Consider the following 20026-nt stretch of genomic DNA (forward strand, 5'->3'; position numbering starts at 1 on the left):
GAAAACTGGTTTTAGTATTAACCTCCATCTAAATTGTGCCATGATTTGGTTGGGCACATCTTTCCAATCTAAAGATTTCTTATACTACATTCTTAAGCTTGCAAAGTGATGAAGAAGTTCAAGAATGCCTTGTGATTTTGAGCTATCACCACATGCTTACAAATACAAGTGAAAGATGAGGGGTAAAAGTCACTGAAGAAAACAGGTACTGTACTTGGGTATGTGACTGCTTCTTGGGCACTAATTGGCCATTGATTTTATACCCTAACCCAGTTGCACCAAGATCACAAAATGTTTGCCTTGTTTGAGCTTGAAGCTCCAAATTCTTTGTGATTACCCAATTAGAATGAATCTGATGGCAACTAGACAGGATGCAAGAGTGAAATGAGCAGAAACTCAGTTGGGGGTGTGTGACAGTGTTTCCCCCACATCCTTTTCACACAATGGCCCTTTGCAAGCCCCTACCGTTCTTCAGGCTTCAGCTCAGCTCCCTTTACCCTGTGTGCCAGAAACATTTCCAAAGGATTGTTGCCCTAGAAACTTGGTTTCAACCGCCTGCTATATATCAACAAGCTTGTTTTAGCAATCCCCTGCCTGAATTACAGTTACACAGTTTGGCGCTTCTTTCAAATTTCCTCCCATTACTTGGGCCAAAGAAAAGCATTTTTCCTCCTTTAGAAATGAATTGGCTTAATTAGTAAGTAGATTAATGGCAATGGCTGGTGAGTTGGTTTCCAGCAGAGTTTCACCAGAGAGGGTTAATCGGAGTCAGGGCTGGAATCGTTCCCAGAACTGGCTGCCAGCCATTTTCCATCAACAAATCAACCCAGAAACAAATGCACTCACTCCTCACAGTTCCTATCAGAGAAATAGAGATGATGGGCTTCCTTTGAGAGGCACCAGCAACAAAGCTGCCCAAACATGTGGTTGTTCTGCTGCAGGGCCATCAAAGGACACCCAGATTCTGACTTTGCTCAGCATTAAATCTAAAGTTTCAAAGTCCTTGCCCAAAAGATGGGCAATCCAAGTGCTTAGAGCTACCCCATCTGGGTTGCAGAAACCCAAGCAACCATTAGATGGCCACAGAGAGCAAAGATTTTCTATTTCTTGTTGACTGGTAGGGTAGCTAAGGGGATCTCTGCAAGACTTTCATGCTGAATAAATCCATTGAAAAGATTATGGTTGAATAGGTGTCAGCTGAACTGAAAACTTAACTGGACTAATTTTACCATGATGACCCCATATTTGCAAATCATGTTTTGCTTTACCACTATGTTAAGAACAAAATTGCATTTATGGGCCAAAACCTATTTCCTTGCCTATTCTACTCTGATGGTGGAAGTTTGAGTGCTGCAACAAATTTGGGGAAAGAGTAGTTTGGAATTGCTGAAATTTTTTAACCAAGTTTTTCATTTTCATCCAAGTTCTGTTTCTGAAATAAACATTAGTTAATCTACAGGAAACTAATTTTTGGAATAGGTTTGGTGTAACATGACTGTGGTATTATACTAGGTTACAGATTTCTATGACCCCAATATTTAAATAAAAGTGAATAATAGAAATAGGAACATTCATTTTCATTTCCTCCATATTGACAAAAAATGCATTCATAATTAAGAAAAATAAGTTGTATTGCAAAAACAAAAAATTTGCCTTGCAGAGAAATGTCTGGACAGCAGTGAAATGTATGCTAGAAAAGGCAGACTGGTGTCATAGTTTTTCTTTTGAAGATATGGAGAAGAGATCCAATGAAAAATGACACAGGTTTTAGCATTTTAGAAAGCTGGCAACTAACAGAACTCTTTTCCTCTCCCCCCCTCCCCCTCCCCTCTTCCTCACCCCTTCTTTTTTTCTCTTTAACTTTCTGCCTCTGAACAAAGAGGTCGGCAAAACTAGCTAGGTTGTAATGAGTTCTGTGTCCCAAGCCCATTAAGGGCATCATGGAAACATATTGTATTGAAATAGTTTGGAAGAGAATAACGGGAATGAAAGAGAATGGGTGCTTTGATCAGCTCCCTGGGGTCCTGAGCGCGCACAGACTGGCTTGCAAGGCCTCATTCAGCTCTAGCGAGACACACTTACAAGACCATTCAATGTGATTTGCATATCTGCAATTTATCACATCGGAACCCTCCAACATTTTTTTTGCAAGATAAATAAAAGTTGGATTGAATAACAAATATCAATCATCTCAGAGCGAAAGGGAGAGGAAACGGCGGGTGCAACCCAGACTAGCGCAGACATCTGTAAAGAGGCAAAAGAAAATATTTAGCCCAGCGAAGGGAAGTTCAAAGGGACTTTGACAACAGGTTCAAGGCTAGTTTTAAAAAGGAAGTCTATCACCAATAAACCTTTGGGGTTTCCAACTCGTGGAAAAAGAGAAAGCATTAAAACACGAAGGAGAGAAAAGCATTAAATATGCATTGAGAAACGAAAAAGGATAAAGGGCATTCTCGTCCCCACGAACTTTTCTCGACTCTTTAGTGTAATTAATTATCATCTGCTCTTATGGAAAAGCATAAAAGAGACAACAACAACAAAAAAACAGAATAGGAAAATCACAGTTCTCTTTGCCCCGAAATGATATCAGTTAAAAAAAAGAGGATTTAAAGGGATTCCTCTTCAGAACAAGGGGCAAGTTAACAGGCAGCCATTGTCTAGCCCTTCCCTTCAAAAAAAAAAAAAAACTTCAGTTAAACACCAAATGAGAATCTTCAACTTGACCTTGGAAAGGCTCAGCGCCTCCAGCTAATCTATCAAACCACCCCAGTGACAATGATGTATTTCCAAGTATTGTCAGATCCTGAAAAGATTGATAAATTCGCTGCTGTTACACCCAGAGTTAGCGTTCCTCTTTGGAAGGAGGCACGCTGTAAAAAGCGCACCTCCTCATCCCCAGGTCGGGGGGGGGGGGGCTGGCTGGCGGGGTAGGAATGAAAGGCCGCGGCGAAGAGAAACGAGACCCCTTAAATCAGTCTGGCCATATTTCCTGAAGGAGCACAAGAAAGCTGGAGACAATCCTTCTCATATTTAACGCAATATTTCTTGGCTGTGGCGAGGAACAAAAGTCATAGCAAGACGTCTTTGTGACTAATTCAGTCAAAGGGTCGGCTCTGGTTCCCCTGCCGAAAGGTCACTGTCGTTGTGTATGGTCCACCAAGGGGGGGTTTTCACAGGGAAAACGGAGCCAGCTGTCCCTGTCACACTCTCCACACTGGGGGAGCGCACACTGTGCATGGTTATTAGCTTCATTCTACACCTGCAAAACCTACCCATTTCCAAGACTTTTCAAGGTTTTTTTTCCCCTTTTCTTTCTGGACCCCCTTTTTTTCAGCCTCGTCCACTTTGACAACAACTATTCACGTTTTTCCTGAAAAGGGCTGGGAAAGAAGGGGGGCGCTTTCTACTCTTTCTGGTGGGTACCCATTGAGCCTCTAGCTAAAGGAGCTGCCTACCACAAAACAAACTTTGACAAAGTCCCAAATAGTTTGCACCAACGTGGAAACGGGGTGTTGCTAACTGAAGTATCCTTTAGCCAGGGTTCGATGTACAAAGGAGCCACGCTCGCTCCCCAGGAAAAGCCAGTCCTACATTTTTTTTCCGCCGGTCTCTCAGCGATTTACCTGTGGCTGTCCTCGCTAAGAGCGACAAAGAGCACCATTTTCCCATTTCCCCTCTTCCCCTTTCTCTCTCTCTCTGAAAATACGCTGCAAACTTCAGAAATGGAGACTGGCCTAAGCCTGCCAGAAAGAATCAGGTTGATTGGGAAATACTTAATAATCTGCCGATGCCCCGATTGATTGCTGCAGCGTGCGCCAGTCTTATTAACCAGCACGGAAGACTGGCCAGTGCAGAAGGGTGTCTGGCTTTGCGCGGGGGCGGGAGCTGGAGCGTGTTCGGGCGGCAGGATTGTGATGCAGCTACGGTTGCTCTTGCCCTCCTTCCTGGCCTAACCAAGAGATTCTCTGCTCCCGCTCGCTCTCCTCGTGCTAATGGGTTGGGCAGAAGTGTAAGAAATAGCCAAGGCACGCAAAGACGGGGAGACCCGACATGTCAAGTGTCACCCGTTTGCCTTAAGACAGGAAAGCCTGCCCAAGGCCGTTTCCCAGAAGAGGTGGGTTGATTTGTTTCTTTGCCTCGGAGTGGCAAGCTCGGCCTGCTTTGGAAAGCCTCTGAGCAGATCTCTGGAGTCGTGACAGGCGCTCAGCGCAACAAGTTGCCTTCAGAGCAGGTGCGCAGGAAGGGAATTGGAATTTGGGGGGTGGTCAGAAGAGCGAATAAGCCCGGAGGCTCGGAGAGCTTTCCTGGGCTTCGGAAACCAGACTGAATCTAAAAAAGGGAACCACCGTGTTCTTGGATACCTCTAACCTATGTGAGGGCAGAACAAGCTTGCCAGAGGTAGTCAGCGAGCGCCTAGATTTTTTGTCAGGAAGATCCAGTTCTTCTCTGTGTGTCAGCCGTCTAAAAAGTGGTTCCGACATGGAAATCGCGTTCTTCCCTTTGCGAACCCCTCGAGCTGTCTGCAGCCACTGGTATACCTCGGTCCCGCTCGTTCAGGCCTCAGGCAGGCCCACGATAACGGGGGCCCCTCTTGGAGACCTCCATGCGCAACGATGCCAAGCAGGCGGAGACCGTTTCTTGGCTGCCTTCTTCTAGCAGACCAGACCTTCAACAGCAAGGAGAGGGAACATAATGATCCGACCGGGGATCCTCCCCTTCGTGGGGTCTCGCGAGCCGGCTCCTTGCCGACTCCCCCAGTCCTCGGGTTTTTAGAGGAGAAGCAGGACGCATGTGCGTCTCCAACCAGGGACCGTCCCAGCCGCTCGCCTCAGAGCTTGTGGAGAGTTTGGCCAAGTTGTCCACGAAGGCGCCTAGCACTCGAAAGTTGGACTCAAAGCACTAAGCAATCTGACTGAGGCCTTTGGGGTATGCCCTGCTCCTGCTAATGACTAACTAAGACCGGGGACAGCTGGGGGAGGGGGCGAAGAGCGAAGCTTTTAAGAGACCCAGAAAGGCTCCTGCGCACCAAGCTGTCGGCGCGCTCAGCTGAGAAGGCGGCTCTCTCTACTGCAGCCGCGCGCGCCTCATTCACGGCTCCAGCCCTCATTCTCCCCCTCCCTCCGCCCTCTTTTGTTCGCCTTAAAAGTAATGCTGTGAATTAAAAGAAATGACAATGTTTTCTCCCTGCTCGCAAGTCCAGAGAAGAGCCCTTGAGCTTGGCAAAAATCAGGCGAATCATTCAGCGTGCCACCCCGCACCTGTGATCTTGGCATTGAAAGCTCCGCAGACCTATTCCCTATTAAACTTAATTATTCCCTCAAGCACACAATGGTTGAAATGGAACAGGTTGGAGTCTGTTTATTGGCCGTAAATGTTTTTCTGAAGATCTTCTGAATCTCATTGTTAGCTTGTTGTTTGAGGCTGCCCTCGTTCTTTCAGTCTAGAGTAGCCTTGGACTTTTCAATTTTCAATCGTAACATCTGCTTAATCGTACGGATCAAAATATGGAGACACAAAACATATGTAATGGTGGATTTGTTAAATCCTGGTAATGAGTTATTAACAAGAGAAAACAATGGGCCAGGATTGTGAGAGCCTTATGGTAACAGAGTCACTTTATGCAACGCTTGACGTTCCCCTTCTTGATAAATGGAACTAAGGTCTGAACGCCAGGTGATAGCAAGAAAATCAATGTCTTTAGAGGCCAGCACGGAGACTTTTTTTCTGTGTGAAAAATTAGAAGACATAAAATTTAATTGGCTGATAGGAGAGGGAAAGTAGTGGTCTTAAGTTTAATTGCCAGTTGAAGGCTTAGCAAAGGGAGACACAAAAAAAGCCCCAAACAAAAACCCCCGAGACTCAGGCCTGTTTGTTTGCTTGCATCTCAGCTCTTACTGCAAGTGTATCATTGAAAATGTGTTTTATTATAACACATGTCATGCTTTACAGTTCGCATATTGTGTCAAGACAATGCTTAATGGTACATTAAAGACAAGCAAACCATGCCAACACGTCTTGGAGACATTGTAAGGGCCTCTCTCAATCTCTTTGCTTGTTTTAAGCAGCTGCAACCCAGCACCCAGAAACACAAAAAGAACAAGTTTGAAATACCAGGTGCATCCGAGAGAAAGTCGACAGGGATTGATATGTTATAGCCCAGGACATGAACCTAGCAATAAAGATATCATTTTGATTGTCTCCAGCTTCCACGCCATGTAAAAAAAGCAAGAGGCACCCGGGAAGCCTTATTCTGCTGGCAGCAAAGCCTTTTCCCATCTCGGAGTCCTCCTATCTCCCTCAGCCAAATCCGAGCACCTGTTGGCCAGACTTCACATCCCGTCGTCGTGGGAATCGTTGCCTCCCGAGGCTTCCAGATTTAGAAAATGCAATTTGTTGTGGAATGAGTGTGGGTCCATTCCCACAGGCATCATGGGAGGGGAGAGAGGGAGACAAAAAAAAAGGAGAGAGAGAGAGAGAGAGAGAGAGAGGGTGAGAGGGTGAGAGGAGATTTAGCGGGAACCCTCCACTGGTGTTTGTTCATCCTGGCAGCTGGTCCTCGATGCCACCGCAAAAGAGACCTTAATGGAAATGGGATGAGTTCATGCCTAGCCGAGGTTTCACACCCCATATATTACAGGGCTTTAATCCCAATATTGGCAGATTAGAAAGCCTGGGAATCCCAAAGGGGCAGGTTCTCAGTCTCCATTAGGGGCAGTTTCTTCTTCATCCTGCCTTTGCTTTTCAGAGAAAGTTTCTCATATTTTTCCTGCACTTGGAGCTGAAAGAGATTGATGCCTTGAGGCTTTAATGGGATTTCTGGTTCTGGCTTTGTGCGGTCCAGCAGGTCCGTCTTCCTTCGCTGGAAGGGCCCTCGCAAATGCTATTGAATTCAAAGGCAAGGATAGCCTGATCAACAAAAGCAGAAAGAAAATTAGGATCTTAGTAACTCTTGCATCATTTGCTGGTACGACAGCAGCAGCCTCGGTCTCCGTGGTAGACATGAATTCCAGGAGTGGCATCTTAGCCCACTGGGAAATTGTGCATAGAGCAACCATCTTGCATCTTATCTCTACTGGATGGATGGAAATATTTTTCAACCTGAAAACTGCAGAATAGTTTAGATCTTCGCTAAAACTGCACGTTGCTCTTTTCAAGCTCATTGGCTAGTTCCAATATGAGTAGTAAACATTCTGAAGAAAACAACTTTTGTAGGACCTCAGGACTAAATGTTTTTCCATCAGATCACTGTAAAGTTCTTTTAAAATCTTCAAGTACTGAGTTGTTTTATAGGTGGAAAAAATGATGATCTCCCCGCACTTCCCCCAACCACAGCAATGCATCCTGTCGACTTCCGATCAAACTGCTAGAGAGGTGGAAGAGCGTTATCTATTTGAATGCAAGCGCAGTGCCCCAGGGGAGAAGCTTATCAATGAATCCCTTTATTGTTGGCCTTGATTAATTTTTGGGGGTGAGAGGGAGAGAAGGGGAGTAGAGAGAACGCCGGTTTCAAAGGTTTGAATAGCTGTCAATCATGGAAGCCCACATGCTGGTTCCTTCCAATGCCAAACAATATTATACACAGACACGCGCTTGGGCGACTGTTGCTGCTTCATTGGATTGGGAGGTGTTTGTGTGTGTTTTAATTTTCTTTTGCAATTTTTTTAATTCCATTTATATCCCGCCCTTCTCCGAAGATTCAGGGCGGCTTACAAGCTTAGCAGTAGCCTTCATTCTATGTATATGCCTGCTTATTAGGGCTTTCACACACACCCCAAGTGGCATTATTACAAAGTCAGCTTAATTGCCCCCAACAATCTGGGTCCTCATTTTACCTACCTCGGAAGGATGGAAGGCTGAGTCAATTCTTGTGCCTGCCTTAAAAAGCACTTTAGCTAGAGTCTTGGGAGGCAGATTGATTTCACTTTTCAATGTGGATTATACGTGTGTCCACTCATTTATGTATATGCGTGTGGAGGTACACACAGACACCTTTTAAATTATTTTTTCTGGCCTTTAAAACATTTGCAGCAACTGTAGTGAATAGCTGAGGAAGAGCGGCAAAGGACTTAGGATATGATTTGAAGATCGTTATTAAAAGGACTTGTCAAGTCAAACCAGAGGAGTCACATGATAGAGACCCTGAGCAGCCCAGCTCTTCCGCTTGATCTGCGCTAGATTTAAGGATATGACGAGGCCATCCCTGAATGACAAAACGCACGCAAGCCTTCACCCGCGGGCCCCCCCCCTCACACCCGCAAGTGATGCCGTGGAAGAGAGGACGTCCCGTAACAATGCTGTAGTGTTGGGATGGTGCAGAGCCATCAGCAAATACCCCACACGCACACACACACCCGGCCATAGTAAAGGGCCTTTCACCGCTTAGTATCAAGGCGTTCGAATCTAGCGACCATTTGACTTTCTAATGAGCGTAATGAAATTACATGCCTCCTGGAAGCGTTTGTGCCAAGGAGCCATTCCGTGTTTAATGAGATCCTAATACCGGATCGTCGAATTGTAGCTGGGCTATTCAAACCTCCGCTTTCGCCCCCAGCTTTCCCTTCGAGGCCCTCGACAGTTTCGTAATGTTGCCAGTGGGTTTCCCCTGCTCCTTTTCCCGTGGGGGTAGGCGGGGGCGGGGGCGGCCCTGCTCCTCTTCCCGCCATCCGAGATCGCCCACGGAGGGCAAAGGAACTGAAATCTGGCTAATTGCCCTTTGAAGCGATGGTGCCAGACGGGAGACATGGCCACTTTGCCAGCCTATCTAGGTTAATGCAATTAGCCTACCCGAGCGGGTGATGAGTTCCTGTTGCTTTCCGAAAGTGCCGGCGTAGCAAGGGGTCATTAGTTGTTTTGGGGCTCCGAGGACTGACCGCGGTTCCCATTCGCCTGCCTCTCCCCTCCCCCGGGTAGGAGCAGCAAAAGCAGCGCTGGATCAGACATACGAGAGCCGGGCTAGGCAGCTGGGCTTCTCCCGCCGATCCATGGCGTCTAACATGGGAAAATCCGCACCTGCGGCCTTCGCCAGCCGCGGAAGCAGAAGCGGCTGAAGCAGCCTCGGGGCAGCCAGAAGTCCCCACCGCCTTTGCGGCCCTCGCCGTGGGGTGTGGAACTAGCTCTAAACTACACACCTCCGACCCTGGGAACTCCCACTGTGCCGTGCTCAGTTCAGCCTCCTCGCTAGATCGATCCATTTCGCAAACTAGATTTCCATTCAATGCAGGGTCGTGGTCTCAGATGGGGCTATCCTGTTTGCAGGGGGAAGGGGGGGCGGGTTACTTTTCGGACTGTATCTAATCCATGCCAGGATTACTTTTCAGGAGAGCGGCCCTCCTACAATTCCCCCATACACACACTGTGGTGGAATTTGGGGTAGGAAATATAGCAGAGAAATTAGGGCTACCTGTGCTGGAAAATATTTTGTATGTCGTTATGTTTTCCTGTGTTTCTAGGACAGCTACGGATCTCACTAACAAGGTTGTAAGGTATATTGCCTTTATAACTAAGTTATACACTGGTAAGCTGAAGCTTACAGAGAATCCTATAAAACGCTGTTTGGTTTATTTACATTTAAGACTGAATCTGGCCATAGGGATTCAAGTCCCCAGTAGTATAGCGGCCTGTTTTTCACCTGTTCCTGAAAGTGTTGAAGGTGCTGATGATGTTGCCGTTGCTGTTTGCAATTATATTTTTAGAAATAGGAGTAGCCTTATTTTTAGCTATCCGCTTCATAAAACCTGAATGAACACATACTTTTGAAGAGTATCCTGTGAAATTCTTAGAAAGACGTGACGTTTCTCTTTCCTTCCCATGAACATATGTGGATATGCAGAATCATCTCTACTACAATAATAAAAATAGCTTTTAAAAAAATAAATTCATAGAATGTAAAGATTAAAAGGGACTACAGTAAAGACATTTTCTCTCAAATAATCAGGTGGAATATCTAACTAATAAAAAGGACAAATTCTCACCAAATGTGTCACAGGAAAAATACTGCTGGCACCCACTCTGCAGACTTGATTTCTTCAGAGCCTCATGTATTTACGGATAAATTCTCAGTTCCCAGTTGCCTACTATTTAAAGCATGGGACATCAATATTACATGATTCCAAGAGATAATTGCAAAAAAAAACCACCTTAAAGGATAACGAACCTCATGTAGCTCAACCTTTTGCTATCTGCTAGTGGTCTATAAATAGGCAGCCCTCAATACACAGCTTTACAATGTCTTCTTGAAGTCACTCAGTGAAGTAGAGCTCCCCCCTCTTCTGATAAACTTGTTGCATTAACTCACTACATGAGTTAGGACATGCTGGTTTTCATGATGGATGATGACGGAAGCTGATTTGTTTCTGTGCTAGATATTGATAAGTGGCCCAATGAAATACTTCTCATCCTAAGCCTCCAGTGACTTTACAAACCCATTAGAAGCATTAGCTAAGCAACATTCAAGAAAATACCAGTAGTAAAAGGGGTTGCTGCTATAAGGAAACAAACTTTCTCACACAAAGAAATATCCTTTAGTGAACTAGCAAATCTGGATTACAGCCTTGTCCATTGGATGTCACCCAACTTTATACCACCCGTAACTTGTTTTTGAAGTGAAAAGCTGATTGGAATATTTCAGTGTAGTTAACAGTTTTTATCACAAATCAAATGAATCCACAAGAGTTTTTCACCTAAAAGATTTCCTAGCAAAAGGTTTAATCCCGAAAAGCATGGATATGTGATTTAAAGTTCCATAGTTGGCAGTTAACTTAACTAGGGATTTTGGGAACTATAATCCTTATACATCTGGAAGGTATTGGGTTTCTCCATACAGTAATATAGGATTAAGATTTTTGCAGCACAGAATCAATAAGAGGGATGGTCTTTAAACAACAAATTTATTAGCTGAATAAATTTATTAGCAGAGTTTATTTGCTGAATCCTGCATCAAGACATCTCCTGTATCTGTAGAAATTTCCTGTATTTTATAAACAATTTAATCCAAAGTTCTACCTGAGAATAGATCCTCCTCCAAATAAATTCATTTTAATTGAAGTTTACTAATATTTTAATATAATTAACATATTCAACAAGTGATAATATATTATGTTCACATTTCTTGGGAAGTATTTTCCTTTCTAACAAAACAATTTTGCCAAAGGTGCTGGTGAATGAATCTACAAGTATTGCATATTTTAACATTAGGATAAATTATATAAATTATACATTCAAAAAAGATAGCTCCATTCCCCCCCCCCGCTGTTAATAATAAATAGAAAAAAAGGTGATTGCTCTTAGGATACTTTTTTGTATTGTAAAATAACTTTGAAAATATGTGTTATTAAACAAAAATGTTCCAATAAAGGAGAGTACAGGTAGCCCAGGATTGGATTTCTTTCTGCTAAGTTCAGTTGTTTGCTTGCAGATGTTTCATTACTCAACTAGGTTCACATTGTTACCTAATCAGGTAATGAAATGTCTGCAAACAACCAACCAAGCTCAGAACCGAGAACTCATACAACTATATGCTGGCAAAAATATTGATATTTTTAATGGAATAATGTTCTCATGTTATGATATGAAATCAAAAGGGGGCTCATTTTCAATGTTGTTCACAGATGATTTGCTGTTTAACTTCCTGGGGTCTTCTGGAGTCCAGACTTTAGCAGTTCTAATAATGTTTTGTTCCTTGAGTTGTTTTTCATCAGTCCAAGAGAGTGAATGCCCAGCAAGAGGAGGAAGTCCGTAATCTGGGTCACTTGGAGAAGGTGATCCTGGAAGGAAGATAAGCCAAGGAAGAAGAAGAGCATTAGACTGAATATTCTCACCATACTAGAATAATAAACATGCTGTGAGCAAGTAGATGGCGATATAAATTTTCCAAATAAGTAACGGAGACTTCCCACTTTCTGCCACACCTGTAACAAGGACTCAGCTAACTGTGGCATCATTTGCTGAGTATATAATGCAGTCTTAAGCCCACTCACCATTTCATCTACCTGTTGGATAGTCTATCAATTTAAGGAATTTAATACTTGCATTAAACCAGCATGGTACTTGGGAGAAAGCAGCTTCTCTCCATAGCTAAAGAATAGCCTTATTTTTGGCTGCTCTTCAGATGTGTTGGACTAATCTCTGTTACAGCCATGCTGGCTAGGTATTTGGAAAACCAAAATCTGGAGGACATTAAGATGGATAAGCAGAGGTAGCACACTATTCATGGGCAAGGGCTTCTGCAGAGATTATCTAAGGAACACCCTAATTTGGATCACAACTTCTTTTGAATGCATGCAGATGTGAAGAATACTTATGTGTATTGCGGGGTTTCAAGAATAATAGTCTATCAGTGGTGCACTGATTTGGATGCAAACAATCTACAGATTCATGCAAAATACGTGGCTCCTTACAATTTAAATTCAGCCTCGAATGAGTGTATCCTTTTAGGGTTTACCCCCGGCTAAGGATCGCCTTTGAGTCGGTGCAAGCACATTTCACTAGCAAACAAAGGAAAGGATAAAGTTTCCGTGTGTGCTCGTGCATACACTTGTGGGTAGCAGCAGTAATAACAGCCACCGACAGACACGTCCATGAAAAAATCCGAGCGCGAATGGAATGCTATTGGATACCCATTTTGTGCGCCAAGTCGGGGAGTTTCAAAGCAAGGTTTCGGGCTGCGACGATCTCTCACTGCTTGGGTGATGGGAATGAATTTAGCAGGGCGAGCAGGGCGCGTGAGCTTGAGGACGGCCGTCTGCAAGGTTTCTACAGCCGCACCGAAGCCACTGTGGCCAAGGAGTCTCCCTCTCTCTTCATTTGGAGCGCGCTTGACCGGGATGGGAAGCTCACCCTGCACTTACTTGTGCCCCGGTGGCAGATGATAACCTTCTTGGGTTGGCATGGGCTCTGGCTGCCAGCGCTGCGCAGAGGTAAGTCGGACTGGACCAGCTCGCTGAGGAAGTTGATGTAGCCGATGGCCAGGCGCAGAGTGTCCACCTTGGAGAGACGCTTCTCGTAAGGCAGCGTGGGAATATGAGAGCGTAGCCCCTCGAAGGCGTCGTTGATGGACTGCATCCGCCGCCGCTCGCGCACATTAGCCGCCTGCCTCAGTTGCTGCAACTCAGCCTCGGAACGCACCCGCCGCCGCCGCCGCGCTGCTGCTGCCGCCGCCGCCGCTGCACTCAAAGCCTTGAGGCTGCCCCTGGGCGATGCCGCCAGTTCACAGCACTCATAGGTGAAACTGGCCGACGACGGCGAGGAAAAGGGCATAGAGAAATTACCTGGATCCGCTTCACAGCACAGAGAGCCTTCCAGCACATTTTCAGACCCTGAGCCACCGCCAGCCCCGTCGCTGCGGTAACACTCATGGAACGGCGGGCTCAGGAAGCCCACCTCGGCATCCAGGAGTTCGTCACCTTCCAGAGGGTCGCGGGAAGACTGATCGGTGAAAAATTCCTCATCATCAAAATAAGATTCTGAGGAGAAGGAGTCCAGCCCAGCAGGGAAGTGTTCCAGTAGTACCGATTCCATGCCGGATCTGCAAGAATGTGGCTGGGAAAAGGCGTAACGGGAAGCCAGTTGTGGGTGAGTCGCTGCCTTTTCTTTCTTTGCCCACCCCCCCGCCTCCGCCTTTGGCTCCTGCGGCGCTGCGATTTGCTACTGCTCCCTTCTGCGTATTTGCGCGCGTTCTCTCTCCCCGACGGGGGCTGCAGACTTATAGGCACTGAGGGCCGGCACGCGAGGATTCTTATAAGTACAACCGGAGGCGCGTGCCATTAACCAACATCGCCAGCCAATCAGGGCTCAGTGGAGGACCTCCCATGGTCAAGGGGGAGCGGGAGGGGAGCATACACCTAGGCTGCTTCTGAAGGGGAGCGAGAGCAAACTATGCTCTCTTTTGGTGTCCTCGTTCGCTGATTTCCTTCTACCTGTCAGTAGACAGTTTAACGCGTTGGTACAGTTACCTCCATTGCGCTCTGGAGGGATCCTTGGAGTGTCACGAAGCTACTCTTGGCGAAGTTGGTGTAAGCAACCTGTCTTCAGGCTTTTCCACTGTCCCAATCTCATTCTGCCCTGTGCAAACGTCTACCACCCTCGCTCCATATGTGCGGAGGAGAGAGGAAGGGAAATCCAGTTCTGGTTGGTCCCTGTCGGATCTACCTGCCTCAGTGTAACTAGAATCGGCCTGGGGAGAGGGGAAGACTTAATAATTCTAGTCTAAAATTATGCCCTATCCAAATTCCCGTTTTCACGAACTTTTAGTATTAATTATCTTGCTTTTTCCTGCCCAACCATTGCCTGGCTAAGACTCATTACTTCCTCTTTAAATAGGGTATTAGATAGATGGTCAAAAGGGAGAAACATAGAGGATTAATCGGAAAGCATATTCTAGATTGTTGGCACTTGCTAGATAGAGATACTTGTCCAAAACACTTTCTCTAGATAAAACACTTGTCCCCTCCCACCCTTGCTATCTTGGATGCCGGAAGGTCCTGATCATTGACTTCAAAAGTTTGCCATTCCCTCCACAGGGAACAAAGTCAAGGCCATATCCTTGAGTTTTGACACTTGGTGTGATGGTGAGAGCAGATAGCTGCCTTGAAGAGCCACAAACATGGAATACGGAGACTCAGTCCTAAGTGTGTAGCAAAGGCAAATGGTGTGCTAACTAAAAAGCAGGTGCATTGCACATGTGTCAGTTGAAGCCAGTGTTTTCCAGTTACAAGTTTTGTAAAACTCAGACAAAACACATTCCCGGGATATTTGTACAGCTCATTAAACCAAAATGTTGATAAATTGTTCTCCCTTGCTATATGAACCAGAGTCAATTATTTTAATATGTTGTTTTCTGTATCTCCATTTTGTCATAGAAAGCAAGCCATGATTCAGCATTTCTGATTTGCGATGTTGTGAATTCTCAAGTGAGAGAGATGCTCTGGTGACCATTAAGGTGTCCCATACTAATGGCACCAGCAACAAATCATGACTCACCTTTCTAACTTGAAGGTCTGTCACTTTTCCTTTCTCTTCTTCTCATAATGTTGCCAAAAGACATGCCCTGAGTCCTTCAGGAGAAGGGCGGTATAGAAATTAAATTAATAAATAAATACCTAAGGCCAAGATCAAGACTGGCTTTGGTAAAGACCTGCTGTTATGCCTAGGACAAATTCCTAAAATTGATATGACTTCCTTACAAAGACAAAGATGGATGCCTCATTTTGCCTGCCCAGTGCTAGGTCAGATGTTGCGATAACTTCTGGGAGATCACAATTCATGTCCACCCTCAACCACAGAAACTCCCTGGAAGACTTTTGGCAAGCCACATCTCTCAGCCTAAACCTCTGTGGCAAAGGATCCTTGTGTGTGTGGGGGGGGGGGGGATGAAAGGATCTTTTCATGAAAGGAGGTTTCTTTTGAAGAACTATATATCTAACAAAGAATGAAATAAATGGAAGTAAATAAGGTTGGTTCTGCTTTTCTTTACTGGCAAAATATGTTTACTTTCAAAATGTATTTGCTCAGGAGCATGGCTTTTTTCTACTGCATGCTTATGCTCTTTACTCTGAATTGTATTGCTACAATTAAAAATACAGATCCACCAAACCATGTGCCTGAGATGGAAGAATTGAAGAGTATTAATGACTGATTAATTCAAGTTAGAAAATCTCATGATTCAAGAGCTTCTGGCTACCATCACCACCAACACTACCTACTTCTACATAATCCTCCTTACGGATATGAAATTCACTTAGGCAAATATGGATAGTTTTTCAGCCCTGCAACATTTAATACCATTCCACACCTGAAACAGCAGGTTTTAGGTTTAAAACACTGAAGAGTTTCACCCACCTTCCTAGAAGCCCCCAAAAAGGTTTAATTGCAAAAGCAAGCAAGGCATGGATGGAGTGCTCTAGACATTGTGCAGCTCCTTCACAAATTAATTATGTTTAATTAGATTACACCTGTTTCATGCAAGCCAGGCGACATGGGCAAGGCAGGTAGTTTGATCAAGTAGAAGAAACAACATATTACATGCTGGAAAAGTAATGCAATCTTGTGTATTGTGTTAATGTCACCTCTCTCAGAGGATGCAGAGATCTTCAAGCCTTCCATGAGCAGATGGAGCCCCAGCAGCAACCCCAGTTAGTGTCCACTGATAATAATTGTAGAACAATGAATGGATCTTTGCCACCTACCAACACTTTCACTTCGTCGTGATTTTGATTCCTTCTTTGTTTGGGAATGGAATGGGTCCAGCCCTGAGACATTCTGAGAATTAAACCTTTGTTAAGCACCAGGCTGCTTTTCTGGATTTTGTTTTCCAGTTATCTCAGCTTGTGGAGGTCTTTGAAGCTTGGTCATTCATCATATTTTGAAATTGGTTTTTTTTCCCCTAGTGTGAAGATAGAGAAGCACTGTGGTCACTCTCCTGAAGGCAGACAACACTGGATGTTTTCAACTATGTTTTCAAGTGAAGTACTAATACCACTTTACAATGCCTTGGTAAGGCCACACCTGGAATACTGCATCCAGTTTTGGTCACCATGATGTAAAAAAAATGTCGAGACTCTAGAAAGGGTACAGAGAAGAGCAACAAAGATGATTGGGGGACTGGAGGCTAAAACATATAGGGAACGGTTGCTGGAATTGGGTATGTCTGGTTTAATGAAGAGAAGGGTGAGGGATGACATGATAGCAGTGTTCCAATATCTCAGGGGCTGCCACAAAGAAGAGGGAGCCAAGCTATTCTCCAAAGCACCTGAAAGCAGGACAAGAAGCAACGGATGGAAACTAGTCAAGGAGAGAAGCAACCTAGAACTAAGGAGAAACTTCCTGACAGTTAGAACAATTAACCAGTGGAACAACCTGCCTCCAGAGGTGGTGAATGCTCCAACACTGGAGGTTTTTAAGAAGAGACTGGACAGCCATTTGCCTGAAATGGTATAAGGTTTCCTGCCTGAGCAGGGGGTTGGACTAGATGACCTCCAAGGTCCCTTCCAACTTTTTATTATTATTATTATTATTATTATTATTATTATTATTATTATTATTATTATTATTATTATTATTATTATTATTATTATATTATTATTATATTATTATTATTATTATTATTATTATTATTATTATTATTATTATTATTATACCAGAACTTGGGTACAGATGAGATCTAAATGGCCCACCATCGTGGCCACTTTGGACTTGCTGCATGCTCATTTTCAGAATCAGTTCTTTTCATTTATAAAGCTGATAGAATTAAGATTTCTACTGTAAGTTGTAGCAATAAATTGTAACTGCAGGATGTTAATTAGGGTTTTGAATATACTAAACAGACAGTAATGGGTATTATAGAAAATAGGGTCTGACGGGAACCAGTAATGGAGAAAAGTTGGTTAGTGGGAGATTTTGCTTGGAGTTGCCCATTCACATTTCATAAAAAATGGAGGATAAAAACTTTTCTCATTTCCTACTCTGCAGCAATCATTGCTACAAGTTTAAAGCCAACATAAGTTGATTGAATGAATTCGCACATTGTACTTAAATTCTATAAGCCACACCATAAGAAAAAAATAGCTCAATTCCACTGATGAATGGAATAATCAGTTTGCTTTATACTCTCTCATTATATTCCACTAAGATGAATCAAGAAAGACCCCATGTATCTTTAAATTATGTAATTCATTAAAGTACTTCAAGATTTGTTGAGGATTATCCATTTAGATACCTTTACATATGGATTAAAGTGATGCTTCTAAATGAGACCTGGAAGTAAATGTGAGTAGCTTTTAACATACTTCATAAACTTTCAGCCTGCTGTAGAAACATCAGTATAAATCCTCTGATCTAAAGGAAAGATACAAAACTAAATATTACTGAATAGTGGCCTCACTGGCCATATGCCAGAGGTCAGCCTCAGTTTCCAGCCAGCATACAAAGGATAATGAGTAGGACTGCATACATCTTGTGTACATATGGGATTCTCATAAGACCAACACCAGGCTGAACCTAGGCGACCAAGAGTTCTAGTCTTGCTATAGGCATAAAACCAATTGTCATCTGGGCCAGTCAACCTCTCAAGCCCAGGAAGAAGTTTGCAAAGGGACTTATTGCTAAAAAGAATCTTCCCAGAATGACAGGGAGTAGTCCAAGCAATTATCAGAAGTCAACACTGACCTGAAGGTACAAATAACTTTAAGAATAAAGTGTGTTAAACCAAATGCTTCTAACTCCTTTGGGCAGACTTGGACTGCATGCAATCCTATCCATACAATTTGAAAGTTCTCAACGAAGCAGAATTTATTTCCAGCTTAATGAACATGCATAAACTGAAATGCTGGAATGATTTTAGAAGTGCCTTAAATGTTGCCAATATTAACCAATAGAAAACTATTAGAGCCACACAGCTATCTCAGTATTTGAGTTTCTATCTGCAACTGATTCTTGCCTATTACATCATGTAGAATTAATCTTAAATTTTGTTAGAAGAACTGTAAATATTCTCTTTCCTTTTGCTCTTTTCCAAACATAATGACTCTTTCATGCTTTTAGAATTGAATAACAGGATTGTTCAATGCTTATTTGATCTAGAGTAGTAGGTGCAATCAAATAATCACTAGTCCTATAAGGGTCTTAAGGTTTCAAGGTGCAATCTCCATGGTGAAACTGACTCTAAGTTAAAGATGTCTATGATTAAAATGCTATATTTAAATCCCTACCATTCTAGGGATTTACTCTCAACTAAAAATGGTAGAATGTTGCAAGTGTGCATAGCTTATGCAATGCTTCATAAAGCTTAATATCTAGAGAAAAATCTGTTGGATTCTATTTGGAAATATCCATTTAGCTAAAGATTTGAGTTGGCTGCTACTACATTAATTTAGAAGGAAAATAATCCAAAATTGAATTAAACTAAGGTATAATTTTGTCTTAGTTTACTTTGATTTGAGGTACCTGGCTACTACTACTTCTTTATAAAAAATACTGATCTTGCAAATATCCTTAGGTATTACAGTACAGATCTTTGAGAATTTACTGTTGACTGGTAAAAAAAAAAATACTGGATATTGGGTTTTTCTTTCTTTTTTCTTTCTTTCTTTTTTCTCTTCCATTCTTCCTCTCTTAAAGAGAGTACCCTTGACTCTTTCTTCTAGGCTGCTGCACAGAGGATTTATAATAATAAGATGACTATTTCTTCTTCATCTCTGCAGATAATAGCTATTGGTAAAGAAATTGTGAGAGGATAGGCTGCCTACAAAATGAGCAGCACCTGTGTTGCTGTTGTCCCCTCCCTCTCCCTAGCCAGCACAGCAACTATTGGCTGCAACATCTGAGACTAGAAACAGCTGGGTGCGGTGTTGCTTCCGTGTGGGGGATGGGGAAGGAGGTACCTGAAGCAAATTAAAGCAGATAGAAAGAGATACTGTTCTCCAGCAGTAGGATTCATAAGAAGTAATGCAGTAGATGGAGGAGCAGTAGGAGCAGTAGTAGAAGTAGAAAAGATGGAGTAGGGAGCAGTGAATACTAGCTTTTGAATGCTTGCTCTGTGTGTTGCCTAGAGATCTGTGTGGTCTCTTGAATTTTGAAGCCCAATGACTTGGGCATACATAAAAGAACCCATAATGAAATTCATAAAACAAAATATCTAAACCTCAATTCAGTATCCTTTAGATGGCTAGATGAAAATGTTTCTAACATAATACATAAGTTGCAAAATTTACTTATTTTAGGTGGCTTTTAAATTAATGCAGATTGGACAGATTCTTACAGTGATTAGCCAGTGATAGCTAAGTTGGACCTTCATACTTAAAGCCAATCTCTCAATTATTAAGTTTTGGGAACAATCCTTTGCAATGGAAAAAAAAATCTATCAGCTTTGCAGCTAAGTGCTGCTTCTCAGAAGCCTCTTTTTTATTTTTATATAATCCCAACCAAATATACTTTTATATTTTCTAATTCAAGACAAGATTTAGTCCATCCTGCTTCTGATGCCACTAATAGCCTCCCAAGTGTTCCTAAAAGTAAAAATAAAAAGGGTGGTGTT

General features: G+C 43.3%; 1 protein-coding gene across 1 annotated transcript; it reads right to left on the bottom strand.

The window, feature by feature from the left end:
• Window positions 1–11559: 11559 nt before the first annotated feature.
• Window positions 11560–13515, bottom strand: PTF1A (pancreas associated transcription factor 1a; the record flags this gene model as incomplete). Its single annotated transcript, XM_083378717.1, has 2 exons — window positions 11560–11762; window positions 12846–13515. 2 exons carry the CDS (start codon window positions 13513–13515, stop codon window positions 11560–11562), a joined length of 873 nt encoding a protein of 290 aa, XP_083234843.1.
• Between the last annotated feature and the right edge of the window lie 6511 nt (window positions 13516–20026).

This window comes from Vipera ursinii, assembly GCF_947247035.1.
Source record: "Vipera ursinii genome assembly, chromosome: Z".
NCBI lineage: Eukaryota > Metazoa > Chordata > Lepidosauria > Squamata > Viperidae > Vipera > Vipera ursinii.